The 20,016-nt window shown below is 33.3% G+C and overlaps 1 protein-coding gene across 1 annotated transcript; it reads left to right on the top strand.

Moving 5' to 3' along the window:
* Positions 1–32: 32 nt before the first annotated feature.
* On the top strand, positions 33–14,259 carry LOC127709969 (thymidine kinase, cytosolic-like). Its single transcript, XM_052215676.1, has 7 exons — positions 33–237; positions 4,614–4,645; positions 5,335–5,448; positions 7,065–7,158; positions 9,151–9,240; positions 11,247–11,366; positions 13,238–14,259. Exons 1-7 carry the CDS (start codon positions 172–174, stop codon positions 13,403–13,405), a joined length of 684 nt encoding a protein of 227 aa, XP_052071636.1. The 5' UTR covers positions 33–171; the 3' UTR covers positions 13,406–14,259.
* The last annotated feature ends 5,757 nt before the right edge of the window (positions 14,260–20,016 follow it).

The following is a 20,016-nucleotide window of genomic DNA, read 5'->3' as shown; positions in this document are numbered from 1 at the left end:
GTTGGACGGCATTATTTTTTAATCAATTATCAAATTTATAAATAACGTTAAAAAAAATAAAGTAAATTAAAACATAAACACTGATGACGTCATTTTTGGAGGCAATTTCAAGCTTGCTAACTCGCGGCAAAATCAACTTCGCAACATAATTTTTTTCAGAAAAACTAGAAAATGTGTTCCACTGGACATATATTTAATTCTCCAAGACTAAACAAGTCGTCGAGAGGACAAATACAGGTGAATATGCTAAGATTATGGTTATAAACACAATTTAATACCATTTTTGTGATGTTTGACTCGTTACGTTGATTGGAACAAAGACAAAACACATGATTATCGCCACATACATGTCTCGTCCCAACTTTGCAATGTAGGTTGACCACTACATCTTTTCCTAACTTAGTTTATATTATTTCATGGTCAATGACTTTTTTTTTATCTTACTCTTAGTGAATAGTGTGGCGCCATGAATCATGATAATTTTATATTAACACCAGTTAACAGGTTGGGGACTACCCCCTCCCCAATTGGTCCCCAACATGAGTGACTATCCCTTAAATTCATGAAAAATGCAGTTACTTTTTGAAAAATGAATAGTCCTTAAAATTATAAATCATAAACGAGGAGAATTTTTCACGAACATTTCCAAGATGAGGAGTGTAGTCTGTAGATGCCTATGACTTATTTTTTTTAACCCTAAGATGTCTTACAAACAAATGAAAAAAATGATTACAATTTTCAAGACTATTTCAGGCACATTCAATAATATATATAAAAATAGCATATTTCCTTAAAAAAATACATCGGTTTGAATATTATTTTTCTTTTGAAAATTTAAAAAAGAACTTAGAAAGTGTATTAGATAATAGAGAATGGAAATGGGGAATGTGTCAAAGAGATAACAACCGGACCAAGAGCAGGACACAGCCCAAGGCCATAATGGGCCTTCAACGCAGTGAGAAAATTCAGCATCTAGAGGAAGCCTTCAGCTGGCCCCTAAAAAATAATGTACATGTATGCTAGTTGTAATATCCTAACTTTAATATTGATCCGGAATATATGTCCGTCATTTCATTCCGTATGTTACTATGTACAATGTTTAACACAGTTATCTACCTTGATTAAAGTATCAGAAATCCAGCATGGTTTGCGTCTTTATAAACAAAGACATTTATAATACTATACACGAAACACCCTTGTAAAAACACACCATCGCCTCACAGATCATTTCATTGGCGACGAGAAAATGGCAGCTTTTAATTTACCCGCATTTCCTTCCTTTGATATTGAAACGGACAAATCAAGCGCAGGTCCTCGTTGGGAAAAATGGGTTGAACGCCTAGAAAACCTTTTCATTGGTCTAGATATCGACGATGAAGACAGAAAACGTGCCTTATTATTACATTATGCTGGGGAAAGGGTCTATGATATATACGATGCCGAAAAAAAGCAAACATTAGCCTCGTATGATGCAACAAAGAAAGTCCTGAAAGACTATTTTGACCCCAAGAAGAACATACAAATGGAAATATACAAATTCCGTAGCTATAAACAATTAGATAGATGGTCAATCATTAGATGAGTTTGTTACTGAATTACGGAAGTTATCAAAAAATTGCAAATTTGGCAACATAGACAGTGAAATTCTCACACAAGTCATTCAAAACTGCAAATCAAACAGGCTCAGACGAAGAGCTCTGAGGGAACCTGACAAGACACTTGATGACATATTGGCAACTGGAAGGGCGCTTGAGATGGCAGATTCACAAGCTCTAACTATGGAACGCGAAACCATAAATAAAGTACAATCTACACAACGTACCGCCCAAAGACAACCACAAAAGCAAAACAACCAAAGAAATAACACAAAGCCACAATACCGTAATGATAATTCTAAACAACACAAACATACATGCCGTAACTGTGGTGGACAGTACCCGCATACAAATGAATGCCCAGCTAAAGGGAAAAAATGCAACTATTGCAGTAAACTAAATCATTTCAGCAAAGTATGTAGACAGAGGCACAATCCTACTAGACAAGAAAAAGTTAGAGAAGTCCAACATAACACAGACAACAATAATTATGAATCAAGTAGTGATGAAGAATATGCATATCATATCAGCATGATTACACCGTCACGAGAACATGTAAGTGTAGTTGGTTCGAAAACACCAAGAGTAAACATTCGCATAAACGACAAACATTGCAACTTTCTTCTAGACACTGGTGCAACAGTTAACCTTCTTGACCAGAAAACTTATCACAAGATAGGAGCACCTAAGATGAAAAAGGGCAATAATCCAAATTTATTACCGTATGGCGGAAGTGATCCTTTAAAGGTCATGGGTCAATGTCAGCTTAGTGTCGAAACAAAAAGTACTATTGACTGTGACACCTTCTATGTAGTTCAAGGAAATCATGGAGCTTTGCTCGGATACCCACTTGCAAGCAAGCTAGGGCTTGTAAAGATTATTAACCAGATAACTGATCCAAAAGCAAAATATCCTAAATTGTTTGAAGGCATTGGTAAATACAAGGGAAAACCAATTAAACTGCACATAGATGAAAATGTGAAACCAGTAGCACAGAGACACAGAAGGACACCATTTCACCTTCGTGATAAAGTTGAGAAAGAACTTATAAAACTGCAAGAGCAAGATATTATTGAAAAAATAGAGGGTACACCAACACCCTGGGTGTCTCCTATAGTGACTCCACCAAAGAAAAACCCAGAAGAGATTAGACTATGTGTTGATATGCGTCAGCCGAACAAAGCTATATCTCGTGAACGACATCTTTTACCGACTATAGATGAACTGATACACGACTTAACTGGAGCAATACTGTTTACAAAGCTGGACCTAAGGTCAGGATACCACCAGCTGGAACTCCATCCTTCGTCTCGATATATAACAACATTTAGTACACATGCAGGTCTATTTTGTTACAAACGCCTCAATTTTGGAATATCATCAGCTTCAGAAATTTTCCAAGAAGTAATACGCAACGTTGTAAGTGGTATACCTGGAGTTAAAAACATTTCAGACGACATAATCATATATGGCAAATCACAGGCAGAACATGATAAAGCGTTAGATGCCACATTCAAGAGGTTACTTGAAAACGGACTAACTTTAAATCTTGAAAAATGTGAGTTTAATAAAGATCAAGTAGTGTTTTTCGGGGTTACATTTTCGAAAGATGGCATTTCGCCAGATCCAAAGAAGGTTAGCGCAATCAAAGACATGTCTCCACCGAAAAATGTACCAGAACTGCGTAGCTTTCTAGGTATGACTACATACTCATCTAGATTCATACAGAATTATGCAACATTATGTGAGCCGTTAAGAAGACTAACACGCCAAGATACAAATTGGACCTGGGGTTCTGAACAAGAAGCAGCTTTCGAAAAATTGAAATACGAACTATCTAGCGACACCGTCATGACATATTTTAATCCGAAACATGAGATTGATATTTTGGTTGATGCCAGTCCTGTTGGACTCGGGGCAATAATGTCTCAAGAAGGAAAAACTGTAGCTTATGCCAGCAGAAGTCTTACTGACACTGAAACAAGGTATAGCCAAACTGAACGAGAAGCTCTTGCTATTGTTTGGGCATGTGAACACTTTGATATGTACATAAGAGGTGCACCAAACGTGAACATTATAACAGATCACAAGCCACTAGAGCGTATTTGGCAGAAACCAAAGCCACCACTGAGAATTGAACGTTGGGGTTTGAGATTACAACCATACAAACTTAAGATAACATATCGACCAGGAAGTGAAAATCCTGCAGATTTTATGTCAAGACACCCATCAGACAACCCTGTCAAATCCCGAGAACAATCTATAGCAGAACAGTATGTGAGATTTGTTATGTCTGAAGCAGTACCTCGTGCAATGACACTTGATGAAGTTAAAATGGCTTCTTCAAAGGACAAAACTATTCAAAAGGCAATAGAATTTGTAAGAACTAGACATTAGTTTGTTAGCAATCATTCTGTGGATTCTAGTCAAGAGACTCTAGTCAGAACATTTTAAACTTTATATGATAGAAAATTTGAAATCCATTTTTATGACAATCATAGACTTCATTTCATTCTTTTGATAGATAATTTCATAACAACAAAAATATCTTAATGTTTAATGTTTCAATAAGTTTAAATGAAAATTATTTCTTTATCTAAGTTGAGGAGGGATGTAATATCCTAACTTTAATATTGATCCGGAATATATGTCCGTCATTTCATTCCGTATGTTACTATGTACAATGTTTAACACAGTTATCTACCTTGATTAAAGTATCAGAAATCCAGCATGGTTTGCGTCTTTATAAACAAAGACATTTATAATACTATACACGAAACACCCTTGTAAAAACACACCATCGCCTCACAGATCATTTCACTAGTTCAGCAAAATGTTAACCTACTTTCAAGTTTGCAAGTTTGTAACTGATAACAGATACATGTATTTCTTTACCTTGATACTGATTTGGAGTTGCATCATCTGCAATACTTAAAATGTTGTCTTGGGTAATTTTTACTGTTAGCATAAGAATACTTAGGAGTGCAATGTTTAACAGATTGGGTTTTTTTTTTCCAGGTGATATTTGGTCCTATGTTTTCTGGCAAAACGTAAGTACAAGTATAAGTAGTCTTATTTAAATGTGAATGGTCATGAAACAGATTTTTAATTGATCTGATAGATAGAATCAATGTCACCAGAGGACATGTACATTTATATATATACAAAAATGTACATGTGATGGTGTCTTTTCCAGAAATAGATACATTTCAAGTAAGTTTTAAACATGCATACAGATGTACCTTGAAAAAACATCATGATATGCAAAAACTTATAGAAATGTTTGTACAATATATATTTGATAGAAATGTATAAAGATTTACATATCAATAATATAAGTATAACTTTTGATTTCTATTGCAGAATAAGAGATGCGAACGATACTAAAGTGACTCAAACTCACGTCAAAAATAAACTGACAGCATCATGGCAAAAAACAAAAAAAGACCAAAATACAAACAACAGTATACATATCACAGAAAACTATAAAGTAACATGAACCCCACCAAAAACCGGGGGTGATCTTAGGTGATCTGATCTTGGGTGATCTTCAGAAGGATGAAAATAATGTTTTGAAATGAAAGTACTTTTTGATAAATGCATATGTCCATGATGTTTTATTGCATCAATGATGGATCTATGTCTGCTGAATGCCAAAACTGCTATAATGGTCTCCTATATATTATTATTCAAATGCATATGCATTTGTTTAAAGGATGTTTTTGTTGGTATATTTTAGGACAGAATTAATGAGAAGAATGAAAAGATACCAGATAGCCAATTATAAATGCTTGGTCATTAAATACTCAAAAGATGACAGATATGACAAAGAAGGCATAGCTACACATGATAAGTAAGTTGAGTAAATAATGCACACAAGTTTACCTGGACAAAATAAGATTGCACTGATTGCAAAAGATAACGTATTTTTAAAAGATTAAAAGTATGTATTCAAAAAAAATATATTGGAAAACCAATATATAATTCTTGAGATTGGACTGTGTTTATGTATTGTTAGATACAAATGTTTTAATCAAAATACTTGACCATGAAATTGTGGTTACATCAACTTAAAACTAGGGTATGCATGTTCATTATGATGTGAACTTTGTAAATTATATTAAAAAAAAAGCAGAGCTCTTGGGATTACAGTCTTCACAATAAACTTTAAAATCAACAGGCCCGGATCTCAACTATTGGAAAATTTTAGTTAGATTCTGTTGGCCTGTAGGGATGATTTTTACAGGCACGAAAGGAATTTTACAAGCCTGGGCTGCTGGGCCTGTGGTTCAGCGTGAAGACTGGGATTATATTGGTGTCTCGGGTTGATAAGGATGTGATATTGAAAAAGCCATATCATATACACTTTATTACATGTATCTACATGTACCTCGAGCTCACATAGATGTTTTTTATGTGACATGACGTCATACAGGTAAGGAGGTTTGAAATGACGTCATACAGATTATAGGTTTGACATGACGTCATACAGATTAGGGGTTTGCTAAAGCCTTTGCAACAGTGACTGCAATCGATGACATGACGTCATACAGATTAAAGGTGTGATAAAGCCTTTGCAACCGTGCTGATATTGATATCATCACGGGTGGCTGATACAGCACGCTTGCCAGCCAATTATGTATTACACATACAATTTATCTGTATTAACTACTAAGTATATAATAAAAAAATATATTTTGATCTTAATTCTTGTTTTTATTCTTAATTGTGTCTTTAAATTAAGAAACAAAATAAAGATTGCAGCAGATCTTAAACTCTATTAAAAATTTTTGCTATTTATAAGAATTTTTCTAAACCATAAAATGGTGTGCAGAATGGTTAGTTTTCATGCACATACATTTTACCTGTATAAAACCACTATGGAGCATTCTATACAATATACTGAATCATACTCTAATGCAAATTGTGTCATATTTTCACAACTATATTGTTGTTAACAATAATTTGATAATTATACCCCTGCTTTAAAAAAGTGGGAGTATACTGTTTTACCTCTGTCTGTCAGTCCATCCGTCAGTCTGTCCGTCCCATGAATATTTTTCGTAGCATCTTTCTCAGGAACTACATTACCAGGATTTCTGAAATTTGGTTTCAGGGTTCATATGAGTCAGCTATACTGTGTGATGCGTTTTCAGATTCATCACTCAACAACTTCCTGTTTACCTTATACTTTTAGCGGGCGGGGGTATCATTAGTGAGCAGTAGTTCACAGATTCACTTGTTTGATGTTATAATAAAAAAAAAAAACACTAATGGTTGGTTTTTTTGCCTGAATTGTAGAGTTTGTAAAGTCCACTGTCCTTTTCTTCTTGAATAACTAAATAAGAAGCAATTATGACTGAAAATGTGAAAATTTTATATAATTTATTCACAGTATTGGGATACAAATATGAAAAACCAGAATTAATTTGTTCATCTTTATTTTGATACTTTTAATAATTTTTATAGACAAACATTGCCAGCAGTCCCAGCAGAAAAGTTAGATGATGTTTTAGTTATGGCTGAGAACTTTGATGTTATTGGTGTGGATGAAGGACAGTTTGTAAGTATAAATTGTGTATAATGACCTTTCAACCTATTCAATTACTTTTATTTCCCTTGCCAAAAGAGATATGAAGATTTGTTCACCAGACAGAAGCTACTCTGAGACGATGGCTTCCCTGGCTACTATTACTCAAGTGGGAGATCTTCATAATAAATGTCAATAAAAACTTGTCTGTAGTTATTTGTGTCTTTAGACTTTATTTCGTTCACTAACACCATGTTCACAGTTTTGTTCATGTTTTGATAATTTTTCTTCATAAAATATTCAAATTTTCAAATTTTTGGCATTATCTAGGTGAAATCCTCAAAATTCTGCCCTTTGACCCAAAATTGTAATTTTTAAACCCAAAACGGCAAAATTTTGAAAAATTTCATGAGGCTGTACAAATTCCTTACAGTAAACGATGTCCATTCCAAGTGTTTTGTACATAAAACGACATTTTATGTCATTAAAGTATACTAGTTTGGCTTCAATTCTTCCATATTCTTTCAAAAAAAATGTTCCCTCATTTCAAATTCTCATAAATTCCGTAAATTTCCTCTGATTTTGACACGGTTTTCAACAAACGGAAGCGCCATGTTTACACTTTCATCCGGGTATTCAACAAAGAAAGATAACTCGTGTTTGCACTGTTTTGAGCGGGAAATATAGAAGAGGTATTCCGATCCCGGTAAAACGGGACTCGTCGTCAGCTATCTGAAGCGTGAATCCCGGTAAACCGGGACTCAGGGCGAAAGGGTTAATGAAATATCCAGGTACATGCAATTTCTCACATCAATTGTTTAAATTTTATTTTTAACATAACATTTTTGTTTCGCCTGCGACAAAAGTCTCAGAATGCAAGACATAGTGATTACAATGCGGCAACGGCGTAAACTATTTGTATATATAGCTTTATATTTCAGAAGCTAGAAGACCTAGATGCTTTATACCTTGTAGGCAGATGCCTTATGTTACTAAGTTTCCGTCTGTCATATATCCATTGTCCTTGACCTCATTTTCATTGTTCAGTGACTTGAAAAAAAACAAGTTTTTTTTGTCAAGTGAAATACTCACCTATTATGAGTAATAGGATAACTATATTTGGTATATATGTTCCTTGCAACATCTACATGTCTATCAGGTATGGTTCACCTGACCTCAACCTCATTTTATGGATCAGTGATCAAGGTTAAAGTTACATGGTGAAGTCCGTATCTCATCATTCTGTAAGCATTAGGTAAACTATATTTGGTGTATGGAATGATTGTAAGGTGTACATGTCCAACTGGCAAGTTTCATCTGACTTTGACCTCAACTTCATGGTTTATTGGACAATGCTTAGTTTTTGTCTCCACTCCGACGAAAGTCGCGGAAAGCGAGACATAGGGATTGCTTTTCCAGCAACTCCATCTCCAGCGTCAGCAATTGTTAAGTTTTTTGCTTAAGTTAGTTTGATAGGAACTACTTGTGATAGATCATTGATATTTACTAAGAAGTTGCATTACTATCAGTACATACATGTATCAGTTTGACAACTATTTTGAGGCGCTGCCCCTAGGACATGTTCCAGTGACTTTGAATTAATAAGCAATTTTCAATGTTAAGTTTTCTGCTTAAGTTAGTTTGATAGGATCTACTTGTGATAGATCAATGATATTTTGTTTAAAGTTGCATTACTATCAGTACATATAAGTTTGACGACTATTTTGAGGCCCTGCCCCCTGAAAACATGGTCTGGTGACTTTGAATTAATTAGCAATTTTCAATGTTAAGTTTTCTGCTGAAGTTAGTTTGGTAGGATCTACTGGTGATAGATCAACGATATTTTGTATGAAGTTGCATTACTATCAGTACATATCAGTTTGACGACTATTGGAAATGTTAACAACTCTTCAATATGTCTGAAAAGTTCTTGAAATTTGTATTATTCTTTTCCAAATTATTTTACAACAGCCGTTTTAGTGATGTTAGATGAATACTGTGTCATGGCATTTTTATTATTTCCAGTTCCCAGATGTTGTGAGTTTTAGTGATGAGATGGCAGAGAGAGGTAAAACTGTTATAGTTGCAGCATTAGATGGAACTTTTCAAAAGAAGGTAAGTAACAGAGTATCAGAAATAAAAAAGACAAACGTGATGTTGAACATTCATGTTTACAAAAATTGAAGCAACCTGCCTTTGTCTTTCCAAATTGGCTGTACAAAATAATTTTATTCTAATTGAATGGTGTAAAAATAGTTTTGAATGTATGTATTTTTTATGCCCCTACCACAGCCATGGGGACATTAAGTGTTACCCTTGTCTGTAAGAACATACGTCCCAAAATTAGTTTCTATTCTCTAACTTTAGTTTTCCTCAACCAAATGTTATGAAACTTATACACAATGCTTATTACCACAAAACACAGATCAAGATAGAATTTGGGTGGCGTCACTTTTACTGTTCTTGAGTTAAGCCCCTTTATTAATGGAAAAATTGCTGAATGTTAAGTTTCCTTTCTCGAACTTTAGTTTGCCTCAACCAAATGTTATGAAACTTGCACACAATGCTTATTACCATAAAATACAGATCGTTTGAATTTGGGTGATGTCACTTTTACCCTTCTTTATTTATGTCCCTTTATAACGCTATATGCAAGCAGGGCATCCATCATCTGTGTCCCATGGACACATTCTCCATTTATTATCTGCTTTTACAATCAAGTTCAGAATCCGACTAGATTCATAGATTAGTGGTGTTAAATTTTTTCAAAAATATTTAGAAATGCCTTATTTTTGTCGAGCCTGCGACTTTTGTCGCAGAAAGCTCGACATAGGGATAGCGATCCGGCGGCGGCGGCGGCGTTAGCTAACTTCTTAAAAGCTTTATATTTTAGAAGATGGAAGACCTGGATGCTTCATACTTTGTATATGGATGCCTCATGTTACGAAGTTTCCGTCAGTCACATGTCCAATGTCCTTGACCTCATTTTCATGGTTCAGTGACTACTTGAAAAAAAAGTTCAGATTTTTTGTAATGTTAAATTCTCTCTTATTATAAGTAATAGGATAACTATATTTGGTATGTGCGTACCTTGCAAGGTCCTCATGCCCGTCAGACAGTTTTCACTTGACCTCGACCTCATTTCATGGATCAGTGAACAAGGTTAAGTTTTCGTGGTCAAGTCCATATCTCAGATACTATAAGCAATAGGTCTAGTATATTCGGTGTATGGAAGGACTGTAAGGTGTACATGTCCAACTGGCAGGTGTCATCTGACCTTGACCTCATTTTCATGGTTCAGTGGTTATAGTTAAGTTTTTGTGTTTTGGTCTGTTTTTCTTATACTGTATGCAATAGGTCTACTATATTTAGTGTATGGAATGATTGTAAGGTGTACATGTCTAGCTGGCAGGTGTCATCTGACCTTGACCTCATTTTCATGGTTCAGTGGTCAAAGTTAAGTTTTTGAGTTTTGGTCTTTCTTTCTAATACTGCATGCAATAGGTCAGCTATATTTGGTGTATGGAATGATTGTAAGGTGTACATGTCTAGCTGGCAGGTGTCATCTTACCTTGACCTCATTTTCATGGTTCAGTGGTCAAAGTTAAGTTTTTGAGTTTTGGTCTTTTTTTCTAATACTATATGCAATAGTTCAACTATATTTGGTGTATGGAAATATTTTATGATCTATATGTCAGTTACGCAGGTTTTATTTGACCTTGACCTCATTTTCAAGGTTCATTGCTCAGTGTTAAGTTTTTGTGTTTTCGTCTGTTTTTCTTAAACTATAAGCAATAGGTCAACTATATTTGTTGTATGGAAGAATTGTTAGCTGTACATGCCTGCCTAGCATGGTTCATCTGACCTTGACCTCATTTTCATGGTTCATTGGTCAATGTTTAGTTTACTTGGTTAATGTTAAGTTTATGTGACAGTTGTAATAAAGCTTTATATTTTGGACTATCAACATAATATCAATGATTAGTAAAGAAGGCGAGACATTTCAGCGTGTGCACTCTTGTTGTTTTCAGTGTTGAGATACAAAAATAAATCTATAAAAATGAATGAATAAATTGGCTGCATTTGTATTATTTTTTCTATAAACCTGTTTTTGTTTTTAGGGATTTGGAAACATCTTAAATCTAGTACCTTTAGCAGAGAATGTAATCAAATTGACTTCTGTTTGTATGGGTTGCAATAATGAAGGGTCTTTTACAAAGAGGAAAGGCCAAGAAACTGCAGTAAGTAGACATTGTACAAAAATCTAATTGAAATAATGATATTTAAAAAAAATCACTTGGTTGCATCATAAAAAAATATGCACGAACTATTTGCCACTGGATGTAGAGCAAACAATCATAAAAAATATTAACGGAAATAAAAATAAATACCACATGATTGGATTTTCACTATTGACATCTCCCTATAGAGTAACACTGTATTACTCCAAATGGATAATATCTACCTTAAAATAGTCTTCACTATTTAAAAAGCCCATAGAATGGAATTGGTTTCACAAAATGCATTGAAGGCTATCCAAGGAAAAGTAGGGAATTTGTTGGACAGCTCTTTATATCATTGTACATGGGTGGTGCGATTCAAGCCTTTAAGCCAAATTTTATGTCTGTAGGTCATGCCAAAAAAATCTGTCCCATGCCTAGACACCAATTTTATTTTTACTTGGATAGCCCTGACATGGTTTCACCTGTAGAATTAGGGCAACCTGTATCATACCTGTACTTTGACAGTCATAATGTAACAAGTAAACCAAAACAAAAGGAAGTAGTAATAATTGGTGTTACAAGAACTGCTAAGAAGAGACTACTTAAAAAGCTCTGAGCATGCTCATAGCTTCCTTTATGATCCCTTAGTATGCTCACAGTTACTGGAAGCTATTTCTTATTGATCTTTTCTAGAAAAGAGAAAAGATTACAGACCAAGGCTTCCAAAACGGTCATATATTCCGGACATTTGTATAATGTCCGGTAAAAGTCCGGCTGGGCAAAGCATGAAATGGACATCTACTTTTTAGTTTTCAATGCTTAAGAGACGGTCATTTTAACATAATTCGTGATCTTTTTGCAACCTTTTGCCTTTAACAGCCACACATTTCCGGTCATAAAAGTGACATGATCATTAAGTACTATCAAAGCAACCCCTACTTTAATACCTCCTCATTTTAATCAAGGCTAATTAGTTGTCGAACAGCTGAAATTTACCTGTTCAGGTGACAGGTAAACTATTTTGAACCGGACATTGATCGGTCTATTCAAAGTTATTTTCTTACATTTCAGCGGTTTGCATCTAATTAATTTAGTCAAAAAGATTTAAATTATCAGAAATACGTTTACAAATATGATTTGATGAAAAAATTAAAAAGGTGAAAATGAAAAATCGTCATAACCACGTTGTTTGAACCAGAGACATGTCTCTGTTTGAACTAGTACACGTGTGCGCAGGTGTGAAATTTAATTATGCTTCCTAATTCCTTCAAAAAATGCTTAAATTGTCATTGATACCTTTATCTCACGTTTATTTCGAATATTTTCTTGAAGAAATAACGTAGAAAGAGCTACTTACACTCATTCATGCTTTGTAAACGTACACGGAATTTACGTATCTGTCTCTGGTCCATGTTTTACAATTGTCAAGATAACATCCAGTTTAGATTTAAAAACGAAAGTAAAGATTTTGACAACGTTATTTTGCACAAATAAAGAGTCTTAAGTAGATATAAGTACGCTGATGTTGCACACTTCGAATGATGCACTGCCAATTTAACAGTTTATGTCAGAACTTCGAATTTGAATCAAAGAAAGTTTAATATCGTTTTTATTTTAATGTCAATCATTCGGATGGCCAACTCGGCAACTGATTATCATAATTGCCTTTTATTTATTTAGTCTTAAGGGATTAAAATCGGGATAATATATAAAATGTCCGGCTGGCTAAAAATAATTTTGGAAGCCCTGTTACAGACTTCAATTGCTCTATTTCTAGTTTCTAGAAATTATGATCAAGTTTACAGCAGGAATGTTTATTTTATTTGCCATTTACCTTGTTCTTTCGCAAAATATTGTTTAATTAATTTTGTTTGTTTTGTTTTCTTCAGGTTGAAATAATTGGAGGAGCTGACAAATACCTTGCTGTTTGTAGATCCTGCTTTAAATCACCATTGAAGTCACCAAGAAAACATGAAACACCTCCATTTAACATTATGAAAGAAGCAAAAACAGTGGCAAACAGAAAGTTGTTCAATTCTCCTGTTAAAAATTGTTAGTGTTTGTTATGAGTTACTCATATGATACTCCATGATCTCTATTCCAGGGTGAATGATATTAGGTCAATAAAAATTTCTTGTGTTACAGGTTATCAAAACAAATTGACTACATGTAACTGACTTTGATTCTTTCATACATTTATTCTTTTATATTAATTCTGACTCCTAAATGCATTTACTTGTAGAGAATGCATTATTTATAATAAATACCTCCAATTTTGAAGTTCAGCTGACTTCAGATTTTTTTACTTACAAAAGTCGACTTTTTCATTCATTTTGACTTATTTTTAATGTAACCTGGACCAAAGGGTGTTTTGGATTGACCTATATATAGTACAATTTAAATATGAAGTATTCAAAAATTTATTGAAAAACCTGGTGATTTGGAGGTTAAACTATCAATTAATTTATTTTGTGTATCGTCTTTATAATATATATGCAAATTAATTCCTAACTTGTAGTTTTATTGTGGACCAATAGCAACTTACAATTTGAAACAATGTCATATCTCTTTTTATCATGCATTTTAATGTAATACTTTGTATTAACTGCAGCATTCTCCAGAATTATTTACAGAAATATAATTTGGATTTAAATTTTTCTTTTTAACATACAAAAAGCAACAAAATCCAATACCCAATGAAAAACAAATTTGTTTGATTTGTACTATGCCTAAAACCATGAATAAATGTGATTTCAAAGATGTCATTTTGCAAAAAATAACTGGAAGTCATTTATATAATGAAAACATTGTTTTGTTTCTTAATAAATAATTATAGATTGTTTCGGAATTGATGTAGAATTGAAAGTATTTTATTTTGCTGATTGGAATATTTTGAATGAGGAATGTCTAACTCCTTTATAAATGATTAAAGTTTACACATGTATTGTTGAAAATAAGTTGTTAATGGTAATTGTTTTAAAAATAATTCATTTTATAATTGATTTTAGATTGGGTATTTCATTTTGCTTGATAGTGTCATTTTTTTATTAATCTTTTTTTTTCACTACTGTGGATTCTTTTATTATGGTTTGTATCACATAATTTTTTCATGTAAAGAATTCATGACAGCTATTAAAAAACAAATATGAAATGCATTTTTTTTATTTTTTTTTTAATCATAACCTTATTACTAGATAAACCTAAATCAGAAATCCTTAATTAAAATATACTTAATTTACGCATGAATTACTTCATTTTAGAATAGCTTATAAGCAATGGAACACATGGTGACAGTAACGCTTTGAACATATTAAAATAGAATATTATTCTCAGGGATAAGATGTGTTATGTTCATATACCAATAAATGTGTTCAAATTGCCATGTTCATGTACCACTGATGTGTTTCATGTTGCAATGTTCTTATACCACTGAATGTGTTCAAGATGCCATGTTCATGTACCACTGAATGTGTTTCATGTTGCCATGTTCATATACCACTGAATGTGTTCAAGTTGCCATGTTCATGTACCACTGAATGCATTTCATGTTGCCATGTTCATATACCACTGAATGTATTCAAGTTGACATGTGTATATATCACCGAATGTGTTCAACTCTATTTATTTCAACCACAAGTATTTATCATAATCTGAATATTTCAAATGAAAATTATAGTTACCATTTTCAAGAACCCCAAAAAATCAGATCAGAAAATATTAGATTTCAGTTTTCATTAGGTTTCCCTTTCTTTTCTAGAATTCTTTCTTTTGTAATGAGAGTTAAAAATCTCTAGTCTGTTCAATTAAATATTAAAGAAAACTTTGCATTTATTTTTTTTGGAAAGTAAGTATTTGTCTTTTTAAATCTATAATCATTTTAAATTTTAAAAAAATCAAATACTTACTTGTTCTCGACATTATTTTTTTTTTTTAGCATCATTGCAATGTGATCCTATCTGAATTGATTTCTTACAGATTGTGTTATGGATGTGATGAAATAATTTAGAGCCATTGTCAATTTTTTACTAGATTTCTGAAAAATTAATTATGTTCCTTTACACAGAAAAAATAGTATTACAAATTAACTGATTGGTTGTAATGTTTCACAACTACATCCTTTAATTCAACAGTAATTTTGTCACTATGTCTTGCACTTCATACCAGAGTGATTTTCTATAAGTTTGACTTTCATGTCAATTTTTCAAAACTTTACTGTAGTAATCATTATATTTTTACTACTTAAATTTTCTTGTAATGTACAATGCTGTTGGAGTGATTTAAGTCTCTGACCAATATTATTTTCTTTTCTTTTTAAAATTGGTCCTCAAAGTTTTATAGACACCTCATCTAGTTGTCTAATACATGATCTTCCAACTAGTGCATTTTCCTGGAAAAATATGACGTCACAAAGCACATATCTCCATGTCACAATGTCCCATGACGCCTTTCCTCGGAATGACCCCAGGTCAGGCTGGGCAGTTTATTCACAAAATCAAAATCGGAATCTTGTGTATTATTTAAATAGCCAAATATGTTTGTTACGTCATATTGAAAAAAGATTACTTGTATCAATTTCTTGTGTTTAAAAAACATTTTTGACACAGTCTGCATCATTTCTGTATGTGCATTGCTGTAGATTTATGCTTTTCATTATATATATTGTCATAACTGTTTATTAAGTAGGTTTTTTATCATTGTAAACTTTAATACTGTATCAATCATCACTCATATCATTCATGTATATTGCATTTAATAGTTCATCAATGTATTTGTTCTGTTTTCTGTAATTCTTAAATTTGTATTTTAGTGCTCATGTATGCAAGGAACTGCCATCAGTTTTAGTTAATATTGTTGTTTCATCATTTTATCCATTATCGAACAATTTGTATTTTGACATTTTTTATACTCCACTTTACATATTTTATGTGAAAATTAGTTTTCAGTTCTTTTCTTCTTTTTTTATTGCATTTGTATTGATTTATGTTTTAATCCATATTTGAACTTCATCATGTCTGTATATTTAATAGTGCCAATAAAATTCATACATCAGTAGATTGACTTTTCTTTATTTGTATTATGTACCGATTGGTTGGACCACAAAACTGAAGTTAAGTACTTTTCAAGCATTGATATTTTATGAAACCACAAAATAACAGAAGTTGGGTGACAGCAATCTACAACAAGTATTACCAAAACATATTTAAAGAGCAACTTAGTCTTCAGTTCAACAACCATATAAACTACAAATATTTTCCAAAAAAGGCAAAAACCAGATAAAAAAACATAGAACCACTGTGGAGTGATATTTTTATTAACACTGATAGTAACAATTGGGTCATCATGGCCTATTTTCAATGCATATAGGATTTTTTTATTTTTTATTTTGGATAACTATAATTGATGGAGGAGTGATCTTCTGTCCGCTGATCAGTTGTAAAACAGCCTTAATCTATTCTTTTCATGCATAGATGAATCTGATTTATGTTTGATAAAAACAAGAGTGCACATGCTGAAATGTCTCGCCTTCTTTACTAATCATTGATATTATGTTGATAGTCCTAAATATAAAGCTTTATTACAACTGTCACATAAACTTAACATTAACCAAGTAACCTTAACATTGACCAATGAACCATGAAAATGAGGTCAAGGTCAGATGAACCATGCTAGGCAGGCATGTACAGCTAACAATTCTTCCATACAACAAATATAGTTGACCTATTGCTTATAGTTTAAGAAAAACAGACCAAAACACAAAAACTTAACACTGAGCAATGAACCTTGAAAATGAGGTCAAGGTCAAATAAAACCTGCGTGACTGCCAAATAGATCATAAAATATTTCCATACACCAAATATAGTTGAACTATTGCATATAGTATTAGAAAAAAAGACCAAAACTCAAAAAACTTAACTTTGACCACTGAACCATGTAAATGAGGTCAAGGTCAGATGACACCTGCCCGCTAGACATGTACACCTTACAATCATTCCATACACCAAATATAGTAGACCTATGGCATAGAGTATAAGAAAAACAGACCAAAACACAAAAACTTAACTATAACCACTGAACCATGAAAATGAGGTCAAGGTCAGATGACACCTGCCAGTTGGACATGTACACCTTACAGTCCTTCCATACACCGAATATACTAGACCTATTGCTTATAGTATCTGAGATATGGACTTGACCACCAAAACTTAACCTTGTTCACTGATCCATGAAATGAGGTCGAGGTAAAGTGAAAACTGTCTGACGGGCATGAGGACCTTGCAAGGTACGCACATACCAAATATAGTTATCCTATTACTTATAATAAGAGAGAATCTAACATTACAAAAAATCTTAACTTTTTTTTCAAGTAGTCACTGAACCATGAAAATGAGGTCAAGGACATTGGACATGTGACTGACGGAAACTTCGTAACATGAGGCATCCATATACAAAGTATGAAGCATCCAGACCTTCCACCTTCTAAAATATAAAGCTTTTAAGAAGTTAGCTAACGCCGCCGCCGCCGCCGCCGGATCACTATCCCTATGTCGAGCTTTCTGCGACAAAAGTCGCAGGCTCGACAATAAAAAATCTTGTTCTGATCAGAAATGTGCTTTATATAGCATCTCAGGAGCCATATCACTTTAATAAATCCAAATACCCCTACTTTCAATCACTATGCAGTACAGTACAGTAATTCCTGGATTCAACGTTAACCTAAACTTGTACATGTGTAAATATAACAAGAGTGCAAATGGTGAAATGTCTCGCCTGCTTTACTGATCATTGATTTTATGTTGATAGTCCTAAATATAAAGCTTTACTAGAAGTATCACATAAACTTAACATGATCCAAGAAAATGAGGCCAAGGTCAGATAAACCCAACCGGAAATACATGTACACCTTACGATCATTCCATACACAAAATTTAATTGACCTATTGCATATAGTTTCTAAGAAACAAACTTAATCAGGAAAATTTAACATTGACCAATGAACCATGAAAATGAGGTCAAGGTCAGATGAACCATGCCAGACAGACATGTACACCTTACAATCAATCTGCATTAAATATCGTTGACCTATTGCTTGTAGTATCTAAGAAACAAACTTAACCATGAAAATTTAACATTGACCAATGAACCATGAAAATGAGGTCAAGGTCAGATGATACCTTCCAGTTGGACATGTACACCTTACAATCATTCCATACACCAAATATAGTTGACCTATTGCTTATAGTTTAAGAAAAACAGACCAAAACAAAAAAACTTAACACGGAGCAATGAACCGTGAAAACGAAGTCAAGGTCAAATAACACCTGCCAGACTGACATGTACATCATAAAATATTTCCATACATACAAATATAGTTGACCTATTGCATATAGTATTAAAAAAAAACCAAAACACAAAAAACTTAACTTGAACCACTTAACCATGAAAATGAGGTCAAGGTCAGATGATACCTTCCAGTTGGACATGTACACCTTACAATCATTCCATAAACCAAATATAGTTGACCTATTGCTTATAGTTTAAGAAAAACAGACCAAAACACAAAAACTTAACACTGAGCAATGAACCATGAAAATGAAGTCAAGGTCAAATAAAAACTGCCAGACTGACATGTGCATCGTAAAATATTTCCATACAACAAATATAGTTGACCTATTGCATATAGTATTAGAAAAAAAGACCAAAACACAGAAACTTAACTTTAACCACTGAACCATGAAAATGAGGTCAAGGTCAAATGACACCTGTCAGTTGGACATGTACACCTTACAATCATTCCATACACCAATTATAGAAGACCTATTGCTTATAGTATCTGATATATGGACTTGACCACGAAAACTTAACCTTGTTCACTGATCCATGAAATGAAGTCGAGGTCAGATGAAAACTGTCTGCAAGGTACGCACATACTAAATATAGTTATCCTATTACTCATAATAAGAGAGAAATTAACATTACAAAACATCTTAAATTTTTTTTTCAAGTAGTCACTGAACCATAAAAATGAGGTCAAGGACAATGGACATATGACAGACGGAAACTTCATAACATAAGGCGTCTATATACAAAGTATGAAGCATTCAGGTCTTCCACCTTCTAAAATATAAAGCTTTTAAGTAGTTAGTTAACGCCATCGCAGCCGCTGCCGCATGATCACTATCCCTATGTCGAGCTTTCTGTGACAGAAGTCGCAGGCTCGACAAAAAAGAGGAGATGTGGTATGATTGCCAATGAGACAACTATCCACCAGAGACCAAATGAAGGGGATGGAAGCAATTATAAGTCACAATACGCCTTCAACAATGAGAAAAAAAAGACAATGTATAGTCGTCCCCGACATAAAAATGTTAAACTATTCAATCGAAAAAACTAACAGCCTAATTTATAACATAACAATTTTTGAAACCACTGAACTACAGGCACATAAAGAATGTGGCAGGGTTAAACATGTTTGTGAGCACTCAATCCTCCCAAAAACTGGAACTGTTATTAGGTTTACGTTGTCAACATGGGTTTAAATTGTCAATGTTATAAACAACAATATATGCTTAATATATGCTTAAAATTTATTCTCTGGTGCTTTTAGAACAGAACAATAATAACATTTTACAAAGAGGTCCCAGTAATAATACAGGTCTGTTTGTCCATA

The sequence above is a fragment of the Mytilus californianus genome, unplaced genomic scaffold, assembly GCF_021869535.1.
Source record: "Mytilus californianus isolate M0D057914Y unplaced genomic scaffold, xbMytCali1.0.p SCAF_7, whole genome shotgun sequence".
Lineage (NCBI taxonomy): Eukaryota > Metazoa > Mollusca > Bivalvia > Mytilida > Mytilidae > Mytilus > Mytilus californianus.
The sequence above is the reverse complement of the archived record's forward strand: the minus strand, read 5'-3'. Positions and strand labels throughout refer to the sequence as shown.

Bases quoted from the DNA above. Each gene is read 5' to 3' on its own strand.
- LOC127709969 (XM_052215676.1), top strand. From the start codon at position 172: ATGTGTTCCACTGGACATATATTTAATTCTCCAAGACTAAACAAGTCG. The intron at 5,449-7,064 runs GTAAGTTGAGTA...TAATTTTTATAG, and splicing joins GGCATAGCTACACATGATAA to ACAAACATTGCCAGCAGTCC. The intron at 11,367-13,237 runs GTAAGTAGACAT...TGTTTTCTTCAG, and splicing joins GGAAAGGCCAAGAAACTGCA to GTTGAAATAATTGGAGGAGC.